Source organism: Melanotaenia boesemani, chromosome 2 (assembly GCF_017639745.1).
Source record: "Melanotaenia boesemani isolate fMelBoe1 chromosome 2, fMelBoe1.pri, whole genome shotgun sequence".
Classification (NCBI taxonomy): domain Eukaryota; kingdom Metazoa; phylum Chordata; class Actinopteri; order Atheriniformes; family Melanotaeniidae; genus Melanotaenia; species Melanotaenia boesemani.
In genome coordinates, this window is record NC_055683.1 from 3,042,846 (window position 1) to 3,067,891 (window position 25,046).

At 46.8% G+C, this 25,046-nt stretch overlaps 1 protein-coding gene across 1 annotated transcript; it reads right to left on the minus strand.

The window, feature by feature from the left end:
• Positions 1-857: 857 nt before the first annotated feature.
• On the minus strand, positions 858-25,046 carry aoc2 (amine oxidase copper containing 2). Its single transcript, XM_041970645.1, has 5 exons — positions 23,432-25,046; positions 17,668-17,786; positions 16,895-17,061; positions 15,153-15,285; positions 858-1,734 (listed from the first exon to the last, which is right to left on the minus strand). The coding sequence occupies exons 1-5, from the start codon at positions 24,999-25,001 to the stop codon at positions 1,444-1,446; spliced, it is 2,280 nt and encodes a 759-aa protein (XP_041826579.1). The 5' UTR covers positions 25,002-25,046; the 3' UTR covers positions 858-1,443.

Consider the following 25,046-nt stretch of genomic DNA (forward strand, 5'->3'; position numbering starts at 1 on the left):
GCTGGTGTCATGGTGGGGGGAGATTTTCTTGGCACATACTGGGCACCTTAGTACCAAGATGGTTTGAACACCACAGCCACCCATTTAGTCCAAAAAAGGTCATGTCCTCATCTAGTTGAAAAATTTGCAATTGCAATTTCTTCCTGTAGCCTTCTTCATAAGAGTTGCATGATGTTATTGTGATATGTCTTGTCAGCTAGTGTTATCCATGGAGGACTACACTCCCTGCAGTCCAGTGCGTCTTTGAAGGATAGCATCACAACTGTGTGGTTAGGTACAGGATCCTTCATCCCACTAAAAAGATTGCAAGAAAAGAAACAATAGTAAAATAGTAATAAAATCAGCCATAGCCCATCACTGCAGAGAAGAAAATCAATTTTTGAATTAGGAAAAGCCAAGGTCATTCACTCTGAAAGCACCAAATACCACCACTGGATCAGAAAGACCACTGAGATCCTGAAATGGCCCCAGAGGACCATTAACAGGGATGAAGGATCCTACACCTTATCAAACACCAGGGATGCAATCTGACAGCAAGGAGTGTCCTCTGCTGACCATGTCCATCCCTTTATGACCACAGTGGAGCATCTTCTGATGCTACTTCCAGCAGGATAATGCACCATGTCACAAAGCTCAGATCATCTCCACCTGCTTTCTAGAACATGACGATGAGTTCACTGGACTCCAACGGCCTCCACAGCCACCAGATCTCAGTCCAGTAGAGCAGCTTTGGGATGTGGTGGAACGGGAGATTCTCATCATGGATGCAGCCGACAAACCTGCAGCAACTGTGTGATGCTGTCATGTCAATATGGAGAAAACCTCTGAGGAAGGTTTCCACCACCTGCTTCCATCTATCACAGTGGTTCCCAACCTGGGGTCCGGGACCCCCCAAAGAGCACAGGGGGTCCCTGAGGCTTTGAACATTAGAGCCATTATGATTAATGTCCACAAATTTCCCCTATTTTAAGGAAATAAAGTTAACGTTGGCTTTATCAAAGGACAGGACTCAACCAGAACACATTATATATGGTGAGAATCTTACTTTTGAAACCCTAAAACCAGCATGGTTTCAGCACAGGGTGGAGCAGGGGTCCATGGCATTTTAGTATATGTATGAAGGTGGTCCCGGAGGAAAAAAGGTTGGGAACCCCTGAGGATTCTTGTTTTGGAACTTTTCATGATTGTCGGCGGTCCTACCTGGTACTAGAAGGTGGACCTGATAAAGTGGATAGATACTTATAGATACTTAATTTAGTGAACCATGATCTAAATCATCTCTGCATTACCTGTTTGGGTAACAGATTATGATTTAACATTTACTAAATTAAATTAATGAAACTATAAACACACAGTATACATGTGCCATGTCAGACTCACTCTATCTTGCTTTAAACCATTTCTAAAGTCATCACGGCTTCAAAAGTATCAGTAAAAAACAAATCAAATCCAGTCTTCAAACTTCATCACTCCGTTAAAACCATGGTAGGTGAAAGGCTCCCGTACGGTGCCGCAGGTCTCCTGAGCGAGGCAGGCCATCCTGTTGTTATCACAGCTGTCTTCAGCTCCAGGGCTGAAGTGAACCGCATCTGCAGAGTTAATGGACGGGTCCTCATCAAAATAGTTATGGGGTCGCAGCAAGACCCCACCCCCATTTCCCACTGTAACCGTGTTGGGGATGTCCTCAGCGTGAGGGATGTGTAAGAAACCAGTGGTCACCCAGGCAACCAGGTCCTGCAAGACACCAGATAACTTTGTTTAGCTCATTTATCCAATTTAAAGCTGCCACACTATGAGTTTATATGAAGCAGTTGTTTCTTCAAACTCACCCAAGAAATAATGACATGTAAAATAAAAGCAGTATTCAATCATTTGCAAATGTCATATCAGATGTGGAAAATGAAACATCATCTTCTTCTAACATGTTTGCAAACATCTGGGAAGCAAAGAGACCAGTTGCTGGAGTTTTAGGAGAGGAATGTTGTCCCATTCTGGCCTGATGCAGGATTATAGCTGCTCTACAGTCCTGGACCTTGTTTGCTGGAGTTTTGTTTTCATGGTGTTTTCTAATTGGTGAAAACTCTGGACTGCAGGCAGGCCACTTTAGTAGCCGGACTTTTCTCCTGATAAGCCATGATGTTATGCTGGATGCATCACAAGAAAACATATAAAGTAAAAACAATAATGATCAATTAGAAGATTAGGAATGGTCTTGTGTGTCTTTCTGTCTTGCATTGGACTTCAAGAAGTCTCAAAGTGAACATGCAGTTGGTGCAACATCTTTGTGAGGATAATCAGCTCCATGGGTTGCAGGTCAGTCCTGCAGAACAGAAATAGAACTTCTAGATCAGTACAGTTAGTCTGGTTGTTAGCTGGGCTGTTAGTCTGGCAGCAAGCCTGGCTGCCAGTAGGATGGCCATACGTCCAGCTTTAAGATGGACAGTCCGGTTTTTAATCTCAAGGCAGATGGATGCCCATTTGTCGTCCTCTTGAAATAATCTTTTTTTCATCTCATAACGTGTCTCTAATGAAAAAGTAAATGTGCCTAATTAAAACAAAACAATAAATATAAAGACTGCATGCAATTATGCATTCTTTAAAATGTTTTTGTGACAGAATATTGGATGAAATTAAATATCAAACATTGAATTGGTTGACAGCATTGAACGCAATTAAAATTAGCCATGTGGACAGGCCAGGCAGACCAAGTGAACCCACCCAGTCCACCTGCAGAACGCCAGAATGACTAAAGGAAAGACTACATAGAGGTAAAGGCGCCAGGTATCAACATGCTAGCACAGACAAGCACAAGAGCAACAATCAAAGCGCTGGCACCTTTTCACTTTTTTCCTTTCTTTGTGAAGCCATAGGGTGACAAAATAACTGCTGCAGAACTTTGTAAAGTTTATCATGCCATCAAGCATCACCAGTCATACAGGAGTTTAGACTGTGGAAAAAAAGTTGACCGAGAGATCTACAATGACTCATCAATAGCTGAAGGGAAAACCTGCAGAAAAACTGAAGCTAAAGCTTTTTGTGAAAAGGTCCTAGCACCCTACTCCATCCAGATGCATGTAAACTGAATTATTCACTGGCAACTGATGCATCAAACAAAGGCAGAACCAAGTGTTTCCCTATAGTATTAAGATATTTTCACTTTGAGGAGGGCGTGTATGTCAGGGCTGCACCTCTTCCTCCGGCCCGCTCTTCATCTCCCGAGTATTAGTCAGACTTCCGGAGGTTTTTCACGGCGGAGCTACCGACTGTGCGGGATTCCTGCTTCAGTGTGATCTATACTTCGCCTACCATCCGGGTCTCCAGGATCAGGAACGGATCGCCACTGTGATCTCTCTGCTGGGTGGACGTGCACGGGAGTGGGCCACCGCCAGCTGGAATAACGGTGGGAGGAGACTAACATCTTATCCGGATTTCCTTAGGCTGTTTCGAGCCGTCTTCGACCACCCACCGGAGGGTCGAGAGGGTGGTGAACGCCTGCTTCATCTCCAGCAGGGTTCCCGCTCTGCAGCCGAGTACGCCCTGGACTTCCGCACTACAGCAGCGGCAAGCGGATGGAACGAGGCGGCGCTCGTCACCGTCTTCCGACAGGGACTCCGCCCCGCCCTTCAGAAGGAGCTGGCTTGCCGGGATGACACCCTCTCTTTGGACTCTCTCATTACTTTAGCCATCCGTCTGGACAACTTGCACCGCGAAAGACATCTCGCCCATAACTACCCCTCGCATATGGCGGACTCACAGGAGGAACCCATGCAGTTGGAAAGATCCAGGTTATCCATAGCGGAGCGGCGCCGCCGCAGAGAGAGGGGATTATGCCTATATTGTGGTGAGGAGGACCACCTTCAACCGGATTGCCCTCACAGACCTCGGTCCGGAAGAGATAAGCGGGACCGGGCAGCGGTTCCTGATCGGGTGAGTGCATCTCCTCCCTCTTACTGCTTGGATCAGTTTTCCATCCCCGTGCATATATCCTATGGTAACCAGAACTGTTCTCTTCCTGCTTTAATTGACTCCGGAGCGGCGGGTGACCTCATCTCCCCTATACTGGTGAATCGGCTCCGCCTACGGCTCCATCGCCTCCCTACTCCGGTGGCCATCCGAGCTATCGATGGGAGACCAATCAGCAGTGGGACTGTTACCCACTTCGTGGGCCCTCTCCAGCTCTCTGTTGGTTCTCGTCGGGAGGAGATCACCCTGTTTGTCCTCCCTAAGTCCCGTCACCTCCTGGTTCTGGGCCTCCCCTGGCTCCGCCGCGCCTCTCCCACCTTTCAGTGGGGGTCCGGTACTGTGTGTTTCCCTGCTACGCTACCGGCTCCTCCTGTGACTTTGGACTGCGCTTCCACCTCCGTAGAAAGCCCGGTGGTGGCGTCGGCTTCTGCGATTCCCAGGGAGTACCGGGACCTGCTGGAGGTGTTCAGTAAGCAACGGGCCACCTGTCTACCACCTCACCGTGCCAGCGACTGCAAGATTGAGCTTCTCCCAGGGTCTTTACCACCGCGCAGTCGCATTTATCCCCTCACACAGTCGGAACAGAGGGCCATGGAGACATATGTGGAGGAGGCGCTGCAACAGAAGTTCATCCGTCCATCTTCTTCTCCAGCATCCGCCGGTTTCTTCTTCGTGGAGAAAAAGGATGGGGGACTTCGGCCCTGTATTGACTACAGGGGTCTCAACGCAATCACCTTAAAGTACAGGTATCCCCTTCCCTTGGTTCCCAGCGCTTTGGATCAGTTACGTGGTTCTACAATCTACACCAAACTGGACCTCCGCAGCGCTTACAACCTGGTACGCATAAGGGAGGGCGATGAATGGAAGACAGCATTCAGCACTCACTCTGGACATTTCGAGTACTGCGTGATGCCGTATGGTCTGGCCAATGCACCCTCCGTCTTCCAAAGCCTAATTAACGATGTGTTACGTGACATGTTGGGCAAGTTCGTGATCGCTTATATCGATGACATCCTCATCTACTCTGAATCCAGGTCTCAACATGTTAAGCACGTCCGACAGGTACTGGACCGACTTCTTGCCCACCGGTTGTTTGTCAAGGCGGAGAAATGCCTGTTCCATTCTCCAACCGTGAAGTTTCTGGGTTACGTCATCGGCCCGGAGGGTGTGAGGATGGATCTGGACAAGGTGGAGGCTGTCACTGCCTGGCCGACCCCGCGTACTGTGAAGGAGCTTCAGAGGTTTCTAGGTTTTGCTAACTTCTATCGACGATTCATCTGGGACTTTAGCTCTGTGGCTTCTCCTCTCACCTCCCTGCTTAAGGGCAAGCCTCGTACGCTGGTGTGGAACCCATCTGCACAGGCGGCGTTCGTGGACCTTCAGACACGGTTCACCACGGCGCCAATCCTACGTCTACCAGATCCCAGTCTGCCTTTTGTGGTGGAGGTTGACGCCAGTGAATCGGGTGTCGGGGCAGTCCTGTCTCAACGCTCCGGTGAGCCACCCAAGTTACACCCCTGTGCTTACTTTTCCAGGAAACTGACCTCGGCTGAACGCAACTATGACGTGGGAAACCGTGAACTTCTGGCCGTGAAGTTGGCTTTGGAGGAATGGCGCCACTGGTTGGAGGGGTCTTCACATCCGTTCCAGGTCCTCACTGACCACCGGAACTTGGAATACCTCCGCACGGCCAAACGCCTGAACCCCCGCCAGGCTAGGTGGTCTCTGTTGTTCTCACGGTTTGACTTCACCATCTCTTACAGACCAGGGAGTCGGAACGTTAAAGCCGATGCTCTGTCTCATCGTGATGTCCCGATGGCGTCTTCAGAGGAGCCCGTCCCCGTTCTCCCGGCCACGGTGTTCGTCGCACCCATCGTATGGGACCTGGATGCGGACATAGAACGGGAATCCAGCCTGTCGCCTGCTCCTCCTTCTTGTCCGGTTGGCCGCACATTCGTGCCTCAGTCCCTGCGTGACCGGATCATCAGGTGGGCTCACACATCCGCTTCTACAGGCCATCCCGGATCTAGACGCACGACTCAGCTGCTCACCCAGAAGTACTGGTGGCCCAACATGGTTGCGGAGATTGACCAGTACGTCCGGTCTTGCTCCTTGTGCGCCACGACTAAGACACCGCGCCATCCGCCGGCTGGGAAACTGATGCCCTTGCTTGTTCCCCGGAGGCCCTGGACGCATATAGCGGTTGACTTCGTCACTGACCTTCCGGTCTCGGAGGGGCATACGGTGGTGTTGGTGGTAGTGGACCGGTTCTCCAAGTTCTGCAAGTTCATCCCTTTTTCTAAACTCCCTACTGCCTTCCAGGTTGCTGAGTCCATCTTCAACCACGTGTTCAGGAACTTCGGCCTGCCGGAGGACATCGTCTCTGACCGGGGCCCCCAGTTCATATCTCGTGTGTGGAAGTCCTTCCTCCATCGCCTGGGTGTTTCGGTCAGTCTGACTTCTGGTTATCACCCGGAATCCAATGGTCAGGCGGAGCGCACTAACCAGGAGTTGGGGAGGCTGCTCCGGGCTCATTGCGCTCGTAACCAGCATGACTGGGCCAGGTTCCTGCCATGGGCGGAGTACGCCCAGAACTCCCTCCGGAATGCCTCCACGGGCCTCACGCCGTTCCACTGTGTGTTGGGCCGTCAGCCCCCTCTGTGTCCCTGGCATCCTGATCCTGAGGGGGGCCCTGCTGTGGATAACTGGTTCCGTCGGGCGGAGCGGGTCTGGGGCTCGACCCACCACCAGCTGCGACGTGCCATCCGCCATCAGAAGATCCAGGCGGACCGTCGGCGTTCAGTGGCCCCTGTCTTTCGCCCTGGGGACCGGGTCTGGCTCTCGACTCGGGACCTGAGGCTTCGCCTACCCTGTCGGAAGCTGAGTCCCCGCTTCATCGGACCCTTCAAAGTCTTACGCCGGGTTAATGAGGTGTCGTACACTCTGTTGCTCCCCTCTCAGTATCGTATTTCACCTACCTTTCATGTTTCTCTCCTTAGGCCGGTGGTCCAGGGTCCCCTCGCCGATGAAGTTCCGCCGGATGACCCTCCCCCGGCCTTGGAGGTTGAGGGCTCTGTGGCGTACTCGGTCCGGTCTCTCCTGGACTCCAGGCGTCGTCAGGGTCGGCTCGAATACTTGGTGGACTGGGAGGGTTACGGTCCGGAGGAACAGAGTTGGGTCTCCCGGGAGGACGTCCTTGACCCGGATCTTGTTCGGGACTTCCACCGGGCTCGGCCGGATCGCCCTGCCCCTCGTCCTCGCGGCCGTCCTCCGGGTGTCCGGTGTGGCACGTCGGGAGCCGTGCCTCAGAGGGGGGGCTCTGTCAGGGCTGCACCTCTTCCTCCGGCCCGCTCTTCATCTCCCGAGTATTAGGACTGGACTACACCACCCACAACGCACCGGGAGCTGTCATTATCAGGATCACCTGCAGGCCCTCATCAGACTAATAGTCTTCACCTGGACACAGCCCTATATATACCTTCTGCTTACCCTCTTTCAGTGTCTAGTCTTGCCTTTGCTGGTGCTTTCATTCTGCTGACCACCTTCATTAAATCATCTTACCTGCAACCTGCGCTTGTGTCCAGCCGTCCCTGTGTCAGCCGTTACAGTGTAGCATGCTCTGCTTGATTTTTACAGTGACAGTTACGAGACATCAGAAGCTACACTAGTGTATATTGCCAAAAGTATTTACTCACTACTATTATCAGGTGTTCCATCACTTCCATGGCCACAGGTGTATAAAAATCTATCACCGAGGCATGCAGACGGTTTCTACAAACATTTGTGAAGGAAAGGGTTGCTCTCAGGAGCTCAGTGAATTCCAGAGTGGTTCTGTGATAGGATGCCACTTGTGCAACAAGTCCAGTCGTGAAATTTCCTCACTCCTAAATATTCCACAGTCAGCTGTCAGTAGTATCATAACAATGTGGAAGCGATTTGGAATAACAGTAACTTACACATCCCTCACGCTGAGTAAAATCTGGGTGGATGTTGAGGCACATTGTGCACACAAGTTGGCAACTTTCTGCAGAGCCAACCGCTACAGACCTCCAAACTTCGTGGCCTTCAGATCAGCTAAAGAACAGTACAAAAAGAGCTTCATGGATTGGGTTTCCATATCAGCAGCTGCATCCAATCCATATATCTCCAAAATCAATGCATAGTGGTGTAGAGAACGCCACTTCTGGAATCTTGATCAGTGGAGACCCGTTCTCTGGAAGGATGAATCATGCTTCACCACCTGGTGATCTGATGGAGGAGTCTGGGTCAACTGTACTGCTCTGGCTGCATTGTGCCAAGTGTAAAGTTTGATGGAGGGGGGATTATGGTTTGGGGTTATTTTTCAGGAGTTGGGCTTTGCCCCTTAGTTCCAGTGAAAGGAACTCTGAATGCTTCAGCATATCAAGAGATTTTGGACAATTCTATGCTCCCACCTTTGTGGGAACAGTTTGGGAATGTCCCTTTCCTGTTCCAACATGACTGTGCACCAGTGCACAAAGCAGGTCCATAAAGACCTTGATGAGTCTGGGGTGGATGAACTTGATTGGCCTGCACAGTCCTGACGTCAACCCGATAGAAGACCTTTGGGATGAACCATTTTTCATCTCAGCCAGTAGAACAGCAAAGCTGAGGGGGTTTTGTGGAGGTGGATGAATGCAGCCTGCTGCAGCATAAGAAGGTGGCTGTCTCTGCTGCCATATATCAACCAAATGCTGTGGTGTTGGAAGCCCCTGACCAGCTATTTTCAGAGCTGGCGTGACAAAGAATATCCTAAGATGTTGTGGAAGTGGTCTGCAAAAGACAGCACTGAAGTGTCTGAGATGTACTTTTTCTTTCTTTTTCTATCACAATCTCAGACTGTATTAAAGAAACTTGAGGCCAACTCATTCAGCATAACCTCTGTGTTTAGAATGATGATTGAACTTAAAAGCAAACTCTAGAGTAGAGATGGGCCGATACCGATACTAGCATCAGAAACACTTGCCGATCCTGCCAAAAGTAAGGGGGTGGTATCAGCGAGTATTTCTGTCTAAACACCATCTGATACCATGGAAACTTGCTGCGCTTGTTTGCTGTTCATCTGAGAAGGAGGAAACTAGCGGTTCATGATTCATCTCATATTTAACCTAAAGTATTGTTAGTGGACGCGTTAGCAATAGCAAAAACTTAATCAGTCTCATGAATGAAACACATTTAATCTTCTTTCCTTTTGGCTTTTCCTTTCAGGGGTTGCCACAGCAAATCATCTGCTTCCATCTGACCTGATATGGAAGTTAGGATGTATTTGCACATTTGTTTGGCACGTTTTTGTGCTGGAGGTCCTTCCTGACGCAACCCTCTGCATTTATTCGAGCCCAGAGACACTGGCCTGGGGCTGCAGATGCCAGGGATTGAACCCGGGAGCTCATACATGCAAAGCACGCGCTCTACCACTGAGCTACATCCCTGTCAATCAAATGAAATTTATAGCCCTCTTGATAAAATAACAGTGGTGTCGAATTGGTACTCTGTAACAGTAGATATCTAAACCCTAGGTATCGGAATTGGTATTGTACAAAAAAAATGGCATTGGACCATCCCTAGATGAGAGGAGGCTAAAGGACCATTTTTTTTGGCTTAGCTGCGAACACCAAACTTAAACAGCTAACTTCTGATTTAGCAAAGAAATGTGAGGCTGATTTCATTCAGTTTTATAAAAAAAAAATAAAAAAAAAGCAAAGAAGATGTGAGGGAAAGGTATGACTTCTCTGAGAACAGCTTTCATAGCAAAATGCCAAAGCTTAGCCTCTCAACTGCTGTGTCTTATGAAGAATATGGTGATGCCGTCCAGGTCTGCAAACTAAATAACATTGATATGGATGGACTCTTTGAGGAATCTGACATGGTGGAAGCTATTCTCAGCTCCCCAGAAAGGGAAGGTTGCCACAGTGAGGAGCGTTGTCTGTTTTCCAGAGCAGATGTCCCACTGGTGAACCTGAGGAAAGTCAGCACCTACATCTTCTCCACTCCCTGCAGCAATGCACATAGAGAACACGTCTTGATGACATGTACACACGGCCGGATTATCCAATGTGCATTACGGGCACGAGCCCAGGGGCCCACACCCACTTGGGGCCGACTTGGAGCCCACATGAGCAGTTTTAAGGGGAAAAAAAGGCTTTAAGTTTTTAGATATGATAGTCGATAACCAATAAGAAGCACCTCTATACAATTTTTATTCTTAACAGAATTATTTGATTAGTGGGGTGTGATTGTGGAAACCATGGTAACCTGCCCCATGGCCACGCCCCCTTTCTACTGTCTTTAGCGTTGAACTGGCAGAGCAGTAGTAGGCTGTGAGAAAATGAGTGAGAATAAAAGAAGTGGTTGTTTTTAAATGGAAGTGAAAGCGAGGAAAAGAGGAAATGGATGCATGTTTATTATGAAGTGTACCTTCTATACACACTTTCTTTATCAAATCAAGGGAGGAAAATGAGGATGAGGTAATAGAAGAAGTGGAAGCCAAGCCAGTGTTCTGTCAGTTTAGCATACATCGTCAGATCGGCATATGCATAGTGCAAACTGATGACTGCACCTAACCCTAACCCTAACCTTAACTTGCATGCACATTAACATAATGTATGCTACTCTGATGCGTATGCTAAACTCACAGAACACCAGCGGGTTGGGATCTGGAGGAGGCTACCGTTAGCCCTACAACAGAGCCTGAGGCTAGCTGCAACAACGGCGACGTCGACTGGCAGTGGATTTACCAGGTCTGTGACCCAGTGTTCTGTCAGTTTAGCATACATTGTCAGATCAGCATACGCATAGTGTAAACTAACTGCCCCTAACCCTAACCCTAACCCTGACCCTAACCCTAGCCTTAGCATACATTAACGTAATGTATGCTACTCTGATGCGTATGCTAAACTGACAGAACACCGGCTTTGTGGGGGACAGTCAGTGAAAATGCTTGTGCTGTCTTTATTGATCGTGGAGCTGCTGCCTTTCACAACAGAGTAAGCAAATATTCCGCTTCAACCCGTGATGGGGCTTGGGCAGTAAAGTGCTCTCCTTCATAAATGATCTAATGTGCTGTCATCTTCCAAATGGGGAAAAAGTCTCTAGAGACTGGATCACCTATTCACCATCTACAGGTAACATTTTTTGCTTCCCTTGTATATTACTTTCATTAAAAAAAAAACAGTTCATTAGTGGTTTTTCTGACTGGAAACATCCCGAACGTGTGCATGACCACGAGAAAAGCTCAGAGCACTGCAACAGTATGCTAGCTTTACTTCTGGGCTCATCGGCCACTGGGAGCGGGAATGTGAAGAAAACTGGCGCAACAGCTGGAAGGAGAGAAGCGGTGATGGCGGGAGGTGCTCAGACGGGTTGTTGCTGCAGGGCTGCCAGCTCTCAGCATTGGCCATGAGACTCACGCATTTAAATGACTTCTCACGCTGAACCTCTGATTTCTCACACTGAAATACACATCAAGAGCTATGTCAGCTAATCGGGAGGTTCGGGAGGATTCTCTGTGGGCCGGTGTCCCGGTAAAACAAATAAATAAATAAGTGGGAACGGGATACGATATGATCTGTCTGAGAAGAATAAATAGTAGTGATGTGCAGATCAACAGTGAAATATCTATGCATCCTATACCAACATTTATATAACTAAACTTCCAGGACGTAGGAACTACTTCTTCTTCTGCCTGTAGGCAAATGAGAAAAAGAAGCAGCGTTGCGTCGTAGCAGAGCGGTTCATCCACTGCTCAGTGATCAGTCGACATGCAGCGATGAGTGGAGATATTTCAGCTCCACAAACAGCAACGATGCCCAGTTTGATGTGTGTGTGAAGCCAACAAACTGCATTAAACATCAGAGAATCTACTATAACACACAAGCAGAGGTGATGAGGTGAATTAAAGAGGAGGAGGACAGGTGCTGCTAGGGCAGAGACAGATGTTACTCCGAGTCCTTGTGCTGCAGGTACTATCAGGTACTATCAGGAACTATCAGGTACTATCAGGTACTATCAGGAACTATCAGGTACTATCAGGTACTATCAGGAACTATCAGGAACTATCAGGAACTATCAGGTACTATCAGAGAGAGAAAATGTGGAGCTGGTGGATCCTGTATGTGTAGCAATGTCACTGGTTTTTGGGGAAGTGGTTTACGTCTGCCTGCTGCTAGATTTAAGTTTTTGTGTTGATGTTTAAACAACAGGACTTCCTGAAATATTAAAACTAAGGCTTCCTGTTTAATTCAGATGTGCAGTAATAATTATCAGCCACTCAATGCTGACAGCTGAGGTTATTCTGGATCTATCTGTTTAGTCTGAAAAAAGACGTTTGTGATCAGTAAGTTATGCCTACAGAGGCTGAGGGCAGGGGCGTTGCTAGACATAGGGCTCTACAGGGGCCCAGGTCCCCCATTACTCAGATTTTTTTTAAATTATTATAAATGTTTATTATATTTATAAAATGAGTAGCATTATGTTCCATCTGCTTCTCTTTGCTAACCCAACTGTTACTGCTGCTTCCAAACAACTGCCGCTGTAAATGGAACAATAAATAATATAAATAATAATAATATGGTTCTAACAGACTTTATACAATCTACTCTTTTGTGAGTTGTCAAAAAAGTGAAACATACAAATAATCTATATAATTATAATCTAATCAAATGTATTAATTCATATGGATTTAAGTTAGAAAAATCTTCCAAGTGAATATCAGATTATAGATTTCTTATGATCTCTTACATGAATTTGGAGGTTTGCTTTGAAAATCCAGATTAATAAAATTCATATAGTCAGACTTTAATCATATTTATTTATATTTACAGAAAGAAATTGTTATAAGTGATTGTTGGAAATTTGCTCCAACAAATGTGTTTAAAAAATTATGTTGAAATTTATTCTCCAGTAAATGTCACTGAGTCATGTTTTGTATTAAAGCTGCTGCCTTACTGGGAACTGCCTTACTGGGATCTGTTTAACTGGGATCTGTCTGACTATGATTGCATAACAATCATATATACTGAACCTTTCAGCACCACTTTAACATTGTAACATCAGTATTGGCAAATAAATTACATCATGAACCACATGGTCCTCAGGTTCAGACCCAGGTCCATCATCACGTCCAGTCGAGGCTGAAGTTCTTCTGTTTACAATCCTCTGCAGCTGGTTCAAACAAAATGATCTCAGTAACACTGACATTAATTTTTTCTATTGTATGTTCTGCTATAAGCAGGTTAAGATAATCTTGTTATCTTATTTTCCACATGCTGTATTCATTTTCATACATTCACACCGCCATCAGCTGATAATTCAGGCCCCACAAAAGGCCAAAAGCCAGTCTGACAACATAAGTAGGTGTGACTGTGTGTTTGTGATTGAGTAGTGGAAAAATCTGAAGTGTAGACCGCCTTGATGGACATGAAACAATATGTACATAAGCCAGTGAGTTACATCACAATGTGTAGTGTGTTGCTATTGGCACCACTGACTGAGAAATGTTAGAAATGTAGTTTTACATTGTGTTATGGACAATTTTCACAATGTTGCTGTGGGTAGGGGGCCCCCTTGGACACTCTGTGCCCAGGGGCCCCTGCACTTTCAAGCCGGCCCTGCATGTACAGGAAATTTCTCTCAAACAAAAAACTAATGGAAGCAGCCAAAAAAGGTCAAAAATATAAAACATGGATCACAGAGTACTCGCCATTACTACTCAGAGCAGAAATGGGTTTGATATTATGTTTTTTACCCTAGCTTTGTTGAGTCTTGAAAAGTGTCCTCCTTTTTGTTGTTATGGAAATGGCCACCCTAGCTGATAAGTCTGGCAGTTAGCTTGACAGTTAGCCTTGTTAGCTCGGCTGTTGGCCTGGTTGTTAGTCTGGCTGTTATCCTGGGGTTAGACTGTTTGTTAGCTTGGTCTGGAGCAGGCTGGCTTCACAGAAAAAATCGCCATGGTAATTGTTGTGAAACCAGATCAAGGATAAACTCAGCCAGGAAATCCAGGAAATCCTAGCTTAATCTGTTATCCAGGTTTGGTGTAAAATATGTTTTTCCATCTACATTCATGCAGAAATAGTCTACAAACTGAGTTACAGTGAAAATCTGACTCAAACTGTATTCAGATTAGTGGGAGAGACTCTGTTGTCTCAACCAAATAGGTTTAGTAATTATTAATATAAGTTTAATGTTAATATCATCACAGATGTTTCAGTGATGGACACAAACAGGCTAAACTGATGTTTTGATTTAAAGAAAAGTGTAAATATTGAGTTTATTTATTTGTCCTTTGTGTTTTAAAAACGTCTCTTAATTTTCTCCTAAAATACAAGTATTTCCTTACTAATTAAACAGGTTTTTGTAATATATCTAAGGCCCTATCGACACCACAGCGCTGAGAAAGTAAAACGCTGTATTTTTTTTTTTTTTTTTGCATTCTGGTCTCATGTTTAAATGGTAACAGAGTTTTGGGATGATAAACCTGCAAAGATTTGACAACGGCCTCCAGAGTGAAATTTTCTTGCAGCGTAAGGCAAGTCCAGTCAGTCTAAACTGGATCTGGAGTCTTTTGGTGATGATGACGTCTTTCATATTATCTTGCACTCAGACCCCTGCTTAACCCACGTAAAGCACAAGAACACGGCGGACCTCCATGTCATGTTTGTGCTGCTACATCTTTTTATTTATTTGGTCTGTTGAAGGAAAACATGTTTCTGGTAGAGTATTTATGCCGTCAGTGAAGACGCAGAGGCTCCATACGCCAGATAACGCGGTTGGCATGCCACACTTCTGTTGTGTTGTGGATGTGTCACACATCTTGGTGTGTTGTTGCAAAGTATGACTGCCCACTAGAGGCCTGACATGCAAACTACATCGTTTCTGGTCCTATTTAAAATTTCCCTTGCACAGAGATGGTTTTCAGTTTGGTGTGGTGTAACCAGGGCCTGAATTCAGGACTAAATAATTTATCAGTGATGCAGTCAAACTTAAATAATAAATATTAAATGATTTAATGTGGTGCACCTATTTTGGAGGAGCTGTGAGTGGAAAACGCAGCCATAGGATGCTGGTAATCTTACAGTGTCCCTCTGAAGTACTAAAAAGGGAGTTCAGTATCAGACTACACAGCCTCACAACCTATCTGGAATGGAAGCTGCACATGCATATTCCAGTTAACTTACTTCATCAATGATGCTTTCATTGTCGTCAATAAACTTGCTGAAGTCGACTGCCGGGCTCCAGACGTCATTTTGATTGTAAAGACTGCTGCTGGTTTGCTCCATGTCCTTATGCTTGGTAATGGCAACCTTATACCTGGACGAAAGGGCAGAGAAAATACAGGCTGATTATGCTAGATGGTCAGAAAAATAATTTTAGAAGATCTCAGGCTGTCTCACTGATCACATGAATTTTCACCCAATTAAAAACTCTAGGTTGGGACCGACTGGTAAAGGGAAGACCGGAGTGGAAGCAGGGAGCTATGCCGGAGGAAGCTAAATGTCCTAATAGCAAGTCCTGTTTCTGAGGAAGGTAATCTCATTTCTGTCACAGGCTCTCCAGAACCTGGCAGCAGAACAGCATCTCCCGGCACCTTGTGTCCTCTTAAGAGTTCTTATGGACTACTCAAGGTCAGGTTCTAGCTACTTGTGAAAAATCTTGACAGCTTCTCAGAAAATAGTAATCTGTTCCCCTGCTAGGATGGGTTTTTGGCCAGTTCATTCTGTTGTTTTTTTTTGGCTTCGGGAAGCAGAACCTTCAGTTATCAGACCCCTCTCTGCGGAACCGGCTCCCAGTTTGGCTTCAAGAAGCAGATCCTTCAGTTATCAGACCCCTCTCTGTGGAACTGGCTCCCAGTTTGGCTTCAGGAAGCAGATCCTTCAGTTATCAGACCCCTCTCTGTGGAACTGGTTCCCAGTTTGGCTTCAGGAAGCAGATCCTTCAGTTATCAGACCCCTCTCTGTGGAACTGGCTCCCAGTTTGGCCTCAGGAAGCAGATCCTTCAGTTATCAGACCCCTCTCTGTGGAACCATCTCGCAGTTTGGCTTCAGGAAGCAGATCCTTCAGTTATCAGATCCCTCTCTGTGTAACCGGTTCCCAGTTTGGCTTCAGGAAGCAGATCCTTCAGTTATCAGACCCCTCTCTGTGGAACCATCTCGCAGTTTGGCTTCAGGAAGCAGAACCCCTCTCTACCTTTAGATCATCTTCAAACTTTCCTTCCTGATAAATCTTATAGCAGGTCTGGCTTGGTGACCTTGATCCATCCTTTAGTCCTGCTGCTATAGACTGAGGTTGTTGGGGGATGTCCCATGATGCACTGGGCTCCTCTCTGCTCTCTTTACTGACGTTGTTGTCATTCATCTGTGTTTTTTGTCTTCTTTCTCAGCAGGAATCCCTGCTTTGAGTTATGCTGCTTGTTGACCCTTCTTTCCTGTCCTCTCCACCCTCAACTGGCCCAGGAAGATGGCCATCCTTCCTCCATCTTATAGAGGTTTTTCTTCCTGGTTCTGGTTCTGATTAAAGTTCACTGTCTCCTTGTGCAGCTCAGCATTGAGTACGAATCAAAGACAAGATTTGATGCAATCTGTCCGTTTGCTTTGGTGGTCATTATTTTATTAATTATTTTGTATGAACACAGTTATTATAAATTGGACTACTGTGGATCTGAAAACTAGATTTGATTTAATTGGATCATAATGAATTGGCTTGAATGAATTATGTCATTAAAATGCTTTGAGATGACTTTGACATGATGGTGTCGTACATATTAACCTGAACTGAAATGAATTGAAACTAAAGAACAGACTACTGCAGAAATCCATCAGGAACAAAACAAAAACCCCTGAATCCTGAAACTTGCTGCACAGTGACAATCCTTTTCAGTTAGTAACACCAACTTATCACCAGTACCAGATGTTTTCCCTACCTGGCCCAGGACATGGACCTCTCTTCAGTCTGGCTCTCCGGTAAGTGGTCCCCGGCGAAGGTGAAGACTTGCAGCCTGTAGGAGCGCTGATGACCCCAGCGGTTGGTGGTGTTGCTGGCTATGTGAAGGTAGCGAGGTGTCTTGGTGTCGTAACGCAGGGCGGCCTCCTGTTGAAGAGTTGAAAATAAAATACAGAATCCTAATTCAGAATCCCTCTAATCATCTGACTCTGAGGGGATGTTCAGCTTAAGAGTCCGAATTAGTTCAGTCATTTCTTCGACACTTGGACTTATTTAATCCTCATCATGCAGCCTGAAGTTTACGGGATCGAGTCTTTACATGAATGTGGACAGATGATCGCTGAAGTTGTAAATGAAGATTTGTCGCTCTGTAAAATAAATCTGGCAGGGAAATTCAGGTTTATTCATGAGTAAACGTCACAGTTTCTTCACACTCCATCTGACTCTGAAGTAACAGATATAAACTTTGGGCCCGGTTTTTCTCCTAAATCAATTGGTGATAATATCATTATTCTCCTGTGGTACATTTTTCTGCTAATCTCAGACAGTAACTTATCCCTGTTGTTTTCTGTGTGTCAGTGACTGGAAATGCCTCTTCGGATGAGAACCAATTAACAGACACAGGACCAGCATGTATGGTGGGAACACAAGACTTTTCCCACTTTAACTTTGGAGTTTGGAGGGGAACATTAGAACATGGGAATATTTTGTTATCTGTGGTTTGAAACCTTTGCATCAAAGTAAAGTCTGAACCTGTTCTGTCTGGAGCTGCTTCTCCACCAGCTGAGGAACCATAGCGTAGTGATCCGTCATCCATGGCAGTGACACGTTAACAAACTTCATGTCTTTAGTCTGGAACACGTTCTTCACACCTGCAGAGAAAAAAACGGTTAACACTCTATTTCCACTTGTTTCTGCATTTTCTTGTTTTGGAGGCCACTTCATCCAGTTCAGGGTTCCAGGAGCTGGAGCTGATACCAGTTATGCTGGACTTACACCAAACAATTTTCACAGCCGCAGACTAAAAACTGAAAGTCTTTATTAAACTTTAGGAGTCCTTGGAGGGTGTGTTGGAGAGCACTCCTTCCAGGGACTCCCTCGTTCTGCTGGGGGACTTCAATGCTCATGTGGGCAATGACAGTGAGACCTGGAGGGGCGTGATTGGGAGGAATGGCCCCCCTGATCTGTTGTTGGACTTCTGTGCTCGTCAACGACTGTCCATAACGAACACCTTGTTCAGGCATAAGAGTACCCACATGTGCACTTGGCACCAGGACACTCTAGGCTGCAATTGATCGACTTTGTAGTTGTATCGTCGGACTTGCGGCCGCACGTTCTAGACACTCGGATGACGAGAAGGACGGAGCTGTCAACTGATCACCACCTGGTGGTGAGTTGGCTCAGATGGTGGGGGAGGATGCCGGTCAGGCCTGGCAGACCCAAGCATGTTGTGAGGGTCTGCTGGGAACGTCTGACGGAGTCCCCTGTCAAAAAGAGTTTCAATTCCCATCTTCAACTCCCAGTTTCAAACATGTCCCGGTTGAGGCAGGGAACACTAAGCCTCGATTGTTGAGGCGGCCAGCCGGAGCTGTGGCAGTAAAGTCGTCGATGCCTGTCGTGGCGGTGACCCCTGAACCTGTTGGTGAACACCAGCAGTAAGGGATGCAGTCAAGCTGAAGAAGGAGTCTTATCTGGCCTTTTTGGCCTGTGAGACTCTAGAGGCAGCTGATGGGTATCGGTGGGCTAAGCGGAAAGCAGCTGCAGCGGGTGCTAAGCAAAAACTCGAGCGTGGAAGGAGTGTGGAGAGGCCATGGAGAATGACTTCCGGATGGCTTTGAAGAGATTTTGGTCCACCATCCGGCAGCTCAGGAGGGGAAATAAGTGGTCCATAAACACTGTGTACAGTGGGGATGGGGGGGGGCTGCTGACCTTGACTCAGGACGTTGTGAGGGGGTGAAGGGAATACTTCGAAGACCTTCTCAATCCCACCAACACATCTTCCAATGAGGAAGCAGAGTCTGGGGTAGCTGGTGCTGGCTCTCCCATCACTGGGGCTGAGGTCGCTGAGGTGGTTAAACAGCTTCTCAGTGGCAGGGCCCCGGGCATGGATGAGGCCGGCCACAGTTCCTTAGGGCTATGGATGCTGTAGGGCTGTCTTGGCTGACATGCCTCTGCAGCATCATGTGGACATCGGGGACAGTTCCCCTGGACTGGCAGACTGGGGTGGTGTTCCCTCTCTTCAAAAAGGGGGAGTGTGCTCCAACTACAGGGGGGATCACACTCCTCAGCCTCCCAGGTAAGGTCTATTCAGGGGTGCTGGAGACGAGGGTCCGTCGGATAGTCAAACCTCAGATTGAGGAGGAGCAGTGTGGTTTTCGTCCCAGTCGTGGAACAGTGGACCAGCTCTACACTCTCTTCAGGGTCTTGGAGGGAGCATGGGAGTTTGCTCCACCAGTCTACATGTACTTTGTGGAGTTGGAGAAGGCGTTCGACCGTGTACCCCGGGGACTCCTGTGGGGGATATTCCAGGAGTGTGGAGAGCCGAACCCCCTTGTACGAGCTGTCCGGTCCCCCTACGACCAGTGTCAGAGCTTGGTCTGCATTGCTGGCAGTAAATTAGAGTCGTTGGACTCTGCCAAGGCTGCACTTTGTCACCAATTCTGTTCATAACCTTTATGGACAGAATTTCTAGGGGATCCGGTTTGGTGGCCTCAGGATTGGGTCTCTGCTCTTTGCAGATGATGTGGTTCTGTTGGCTTCATCGGGCCGTGATCTTCAGCTCTCACTGGAGCGATTCGCAGCTGAGTGTGAGGCAGCTGGGATGAGAATCGGCACCTCCAAATCCGAGACCATGGTCCTCAGCCGGAAAAGGATGGAGTACTCTTTCCGGGTGGGCAATGAGGTCCTGCCCCAAGTGGAGGAGTTCACGTATCTTGGGATCTTGTTAATGAGTGAGGAAAGGATGGAGCGGAAGATCGACAGGCAGATCGGTGCGGCGTCTGCAGTGATGCGGACGCTGCATCTGTCTGTCGTGGTGAAGAAGGAGCTGAGCCAAAGGTTAAGCTCTCGATTTACCAGTCAATGTTCCCACCCTCACCTATGGTCACGAGCAGTGGGCAGTGACCGAAAGAAAAAGATCACAAATACAAGCGGCCGAAATGAGTTTTCTCTGCAGGGTAGCCAGTCTCTCCCTTGGAGATAGGGTGAGAAGTTCGGTGATCCGGGAGGGGCTCAGAATAGAGCCGCTGCTCCTCCACATCGAGAGGAGCCAGATGAGGTGGCTCGGGCATCTAATCAGGATGCCTCCTGGACGCCTCCCTGGTGAGGTGTTCTGGGCACGTCCCACTGGGAGGAGACCCCGGGGAAGACCCAGGACACGCTGGACGGTCTACATCTCTTAGCTGGCCTGGGAACGCCTCATGATTGCCCCCGAGGGAATGAGCTGGTGAATGTGGCCGGGGAGAGGGAAGTCTGGGTTTCCCTGCTTACGCAGCTGCCCCCGCGACCCGACTCTGGATAAGCGGCAGAAAATGGATGGATGGATGGATGAATGGATGGATGGTGTTCACACAGTTAACTGGTACTAGCATAAGTCTCAACCACTTCATGTTTTCTAAAAAGAAGGCAGAGATCAGGGCGACCCAGCAGCCTGACTGAATGAGATGTAAAGCAGTAACTGGTGGGAGAGAAAACAATGAGGAAACAGCTGAATCTGCAGCAATGCTGGAAGTGTGTGAAGTTCTGTCATCATCTGTCCTCCAGTAGCTGACTCATCTGTGATGTGTTTTTACGATCAAATTCTATATATCAGACCCTCTTTCTTACATTTCTCATTGAGAGTTAAAATTATGTGTATTTGTATTTTAAATTTATCCAGATCTTTGCTCTATCTCAGCCTCCAAAATGTTTGTCAGATTAGCGTTGCATTTCATTCCCCTCACACGGTGTACAGTATATCATCCACCCTCTCAAAGCCGTTGAGGCAGGGGGAGAGGTGCAGGGTAACTGGGTGTTTGTGCAAAACGAGGGAGAGAGTCTCATCAAAAACTGCCCAACTTCTGAAAAGTCCCGATGAAATGAATAAAGGTGTATGGCTTAAAATAGATCCAATATTTATTGGAAGTTTTTTCTTCTTTTTTTTATGTTAACAAGTGAGATCTGAGATCTGAACTTTAAAGACTCACTACAGAACTTTGGTGATTTTCTCAGTGACGAGCCCCCTACCCTGCATCCCACCTCCACTGTGAGCTCTCCAGACAGTAAAAACAGTCCTATGTTGACTCTTGTCTCTTGCTCTTTCTCTGGCTCTCTTTCGATTTCTTTGCATGGTCAAAATGGCCGGTTTGTTTACATCTGCTTGCTAGCATGCGACACGTGTGCAAAGCAAAACTCAGCTGCAACGTCATGCAGTGTCTGGAATGAAAAAGTTGCATGGAGCGGTTTCTCAGCCTTGGGATGCTGCTGGGCAGCGACGACTCCAGAAATGCACAATGATGTCTCTGCACCATCAAACAAGTCTGGAAGTTTTAAGGTAAAAAAATTATGGAGTGGGCCTTTAAAAGGTGGCTCTGTGTTGTTGCATTTCCTGCAACATTGTTTTGTCCAAATCATGTACTACTCAGGGCGACAATCATAAATTATCGACCTAGCCGTTGTTTACTATGTTTCTGTTTTTTATGAGTTCACCAGAGTGGTAGAAAAAAACAGAGACTACTTCTTTAATGCAACTGACCATTTTTCTCCCAACTTGATGGACCTGTTCAGGAAGAAAAGAGGCCTTACAGGACAGCTTTCACATCATGCAAAGGTATGTTCTCTTTAGCTTTTCACAAAGGTTCTCTTTCTCTACATCTTTTCATTTCCTCTCTCCTGTTCTCATTTGCCTTCTTCAATCCTTTCCCTCTTTTCTCTTCATTGGTAACATTTTAAAACTTATTTCTCAACAACTTTTCACATCTCTTAGCTCCTTATTTCTCAGTTTTTTCTGATTAGCATTTTGATTTTTAGTTTGTTCCTCTCCTATTCTAAATATTAGAGACATTTCCCTTTTTTCTCTGGTCGCTCCTGCTCCTTTAGTCCCTTTCAACTATTTACGTCTCCATTCTCTTTTCACCTCATTCCCTCTCTGATCGTTTTCTCTGCAATGTTGCAGTGAGAAGAAGAGGATCAGGAGGAGGAGGAGGAAGAAGACGACAAGGACAACAACTGTAGAGATGGAGAGAGCTTTTGAAGAAACTTCCATCAGAAAATCTTTTCAAAGATGGATTTTTTTCTTCACATTCTTTGCTAACACAAACATGAACATCATGTTAACAAAAAGCAAAAGTTTAATATTTAATCCTCCTGCTATATTCCAGGTCAAATGGACCCATTTTAAAATTCTGCCCCCCAACCCGTCCTGCAAGGGGTCCAAAATGCCAAATACAGATTGTTTCTTTGCAATTGAGTGAACATATTTGACCCCAACACATGCACACATGCCACACATGTCACACATGTCACGCACATGCACACACTTCATCTGCAAAAGCGTGAGAATGTAGGTGCTGTTGCGGCTTTCGGTGGGAACCTTTTCTGGTCTGAACACATAAAGACAGTAAACAAAGTCCTGCATCATCTGCAGCTACATGTTGGATTTACAAACTGAGCAGCTGAAGTCAACATGTGCGACTCTGGAGGCTCCTCAACTCATCTCTGAGTAAATGAAATACAGCAGGACAGTTTTGTGGACTGACTGCAGTCAGTCTGCAGCTTTAGTTTACCACCATCATAGTGTGAATGTAAAGTGAATGAATATTGGAATCAATGCTGTACCTGGAATGACGCTGTTTACATTTAATCTATCTATTATTATCATGTTGGGGTAAATTCTGAGTCTGATTAATTGATAAAGAACCAAATGTGGAAACTGCTATTCATATTCCTCCAAACAAGAACACCAAAAATGGTGAAATACAGTGGCTGTTTTCCTAAATAGACAAAGCTGTCTGCAGACAGCATTATAAAGACAGAACCAAGGCCATCTTGTGACACACAGTCACCTACTGAGCTGGCCACGTGAAGATAAAACTCTGGTAAAAATGAAAATTAAAACATAAAATAATACAATATATAAAAAAAAACTCTACTTCATGTAAGAATATATTTTATATGTAGATGTTTGAAATGTACGTTTTTAAAAGGTTTTAACTTGTAGGCTGTTTTTATGGAAACCTTGACCCAGAATCTAAAAGAGGAAGAAACATTACTGCAATAAATTCGGATTGAAATAGTAATTTAATTAATAATAAAATATGAGCATTGTTTATTACGATTTTTCTGGTTTCTTTTTTGGTCAAACTGACTCTGGAACATTGTTGCTCCTGATAAACAAATGGAGGATTAAAAACAGTTTTATTTAAAAAAAATAGGCAGAAAATGTTCCTGATCTTCCACCAGAGAAAATCGTTTAGTGGGGAAAAAATTCATTTCTTTTATTTTTCTCTAAAACATGCACATGCGCAAACATGCTTCTCACCAGATACGTCCAGGTCCACCTTGAAGTTGATGAAGTGTGTGTGGATGTTTCCCAGGACCTTCTCTGCCACCTGATGTCCGTATTTTAGGCTCCCATCCACCAAGTAGGATGAAGAGATGTATCCGGTCGCGTGCACCTTCGCCTCCACTGATCCGCTCTGGTAGAAGATGAAATCCCACATGTAGTCGTAGTTACCGATGGCTGTGATGGTCCTGAACACCAGCGCGCTGTTCGCCATCCCACCGTAGCTGTTGTGGAAGAAGTCGGAGAAGTGTCTCCTCAGCGGCTGACCCATGTTGTGTTCAAAGATGCAGATGGAGTTTCGGAACCGGACCGGAACCGGGACGTCGATGTACCGGTACGTGTCCACATATGTGGCTTCGTATGGACAGTCCACTCCGCGGACTAGTTCGTGTGCAAAGCGTCCGATCCCGATGCTGGAATCCAGAAACTTGGTCATGATCATCCCAGGCGTCACCGAACCGTACACGGACATGGCTTCCTGCACGCTCAGCTCGTAGACGATCCGTTCATCTTTAAAGCGAACATCAAACACCCTCATGCCAGTGAGAGAGCTCAGCCCGAAGGCGAAGCTCCAGTCCAGGTACAGGACCTGGTTGTTCCGGACACTGTAGCGCTTCCCCTCTGCGTAAAACTGCTGCGGGCCGATCTGGAGAGGCTTCGTCCTGGGTTTCAGAGAGCCATAATCACGAGACTCTTTGTAAACTATTTTCTTAACATTTCCCTTGTCATATTCACCTCTCAGCTCATCCACAGACTGGAAGTATTTACCGTTATACAGCAGCCGGTCCACGCTCCACTGGGACGCGTTCGGGCTCTCGTGGTTCAGCAGAACCTCGAAGCCCACCGGGTGTATGTACATCCCGCTCATGTCTCTGAAGAAAGACACCCAGGTCTTCCTGTCCCCGGACCGGACTCCACGGGGCATCTGTTCAAACGCGTTCAGTTGTCTGTCTGGACCCACGCCGAAGCTCTCCTTCAGGAGCTTCTCCAGCTTGGAGAAGACTTCCCTCTGGAAGAAGTCAAACATCAGGTGGTACTCCCCGATGGTTACCAGGCGCTTGCTGAGGGTCAGACTCATCCCGTAGCGGTCAAAGGTTATATCTCTGAGGTAGTTGGGGTGGGGAAGGGGCCCCACAACGTACTCTCTGATTAAGTTTTTTGCGCCGAAGAAAACCACCACCGTCGCTTCTCTTCTCGGCTTTTGGCCTTTTCTGTCCAAGAAAGCCAGAGCATCCGCTTTCTTTGGAGGTGAGAGCTCTATCAGGAACAAGAAGTTCTCCGAGGGTTTGGTGATCTGGTTGGTGGATATGTCTAAACCTTGCTTGAGCATGAATTGTTGGACTTCTAAATACTCCTCAAGGGTGAGATCTGCGAAAATTAGGCTGCGCTCGTCATGCTCGCGCCGCAGCGGGTGTGCACGCTGTGTGGAACATTTGGGCAACCTCCCCGAGTAAATGCCGATCAGGACTATGTTCAGAATGAGCGAGATGAGGAAAAAAAGGATGAGCACCCATTTTACCAGAGAGTTCATCTTCTTCTCTACCATTTCACACAGATGTGGAGAAATGAGGTGAAAGGAATGAACTCTGAG

Excerpts from the sequence above, each read along its gene's own strand:
- aoc2 (XM_041970645.1), bottom strand. The coding sequence starts at position 25,001 with ATGGTAGAGAAGAAGATGAACTCTCTGGTAAAATGGGTGCTCATCCTT. Across the intron at positions 17,787-23,431 it reads GGTGGACCTGGACGTATCTG|GTGTGAAGAACGTGTTCCAG; the intron begins GTGAGAAGCATG and ends TTTTCTCTGCAG. Across the intron at positions 1,735-15,152 it reads ATGAAAGCATCATTGATGAA|GACCTGGTTGCCTGGGTGAC; the intron begins GTAAGTTAACTG and ends GGTGTCTTGCAG.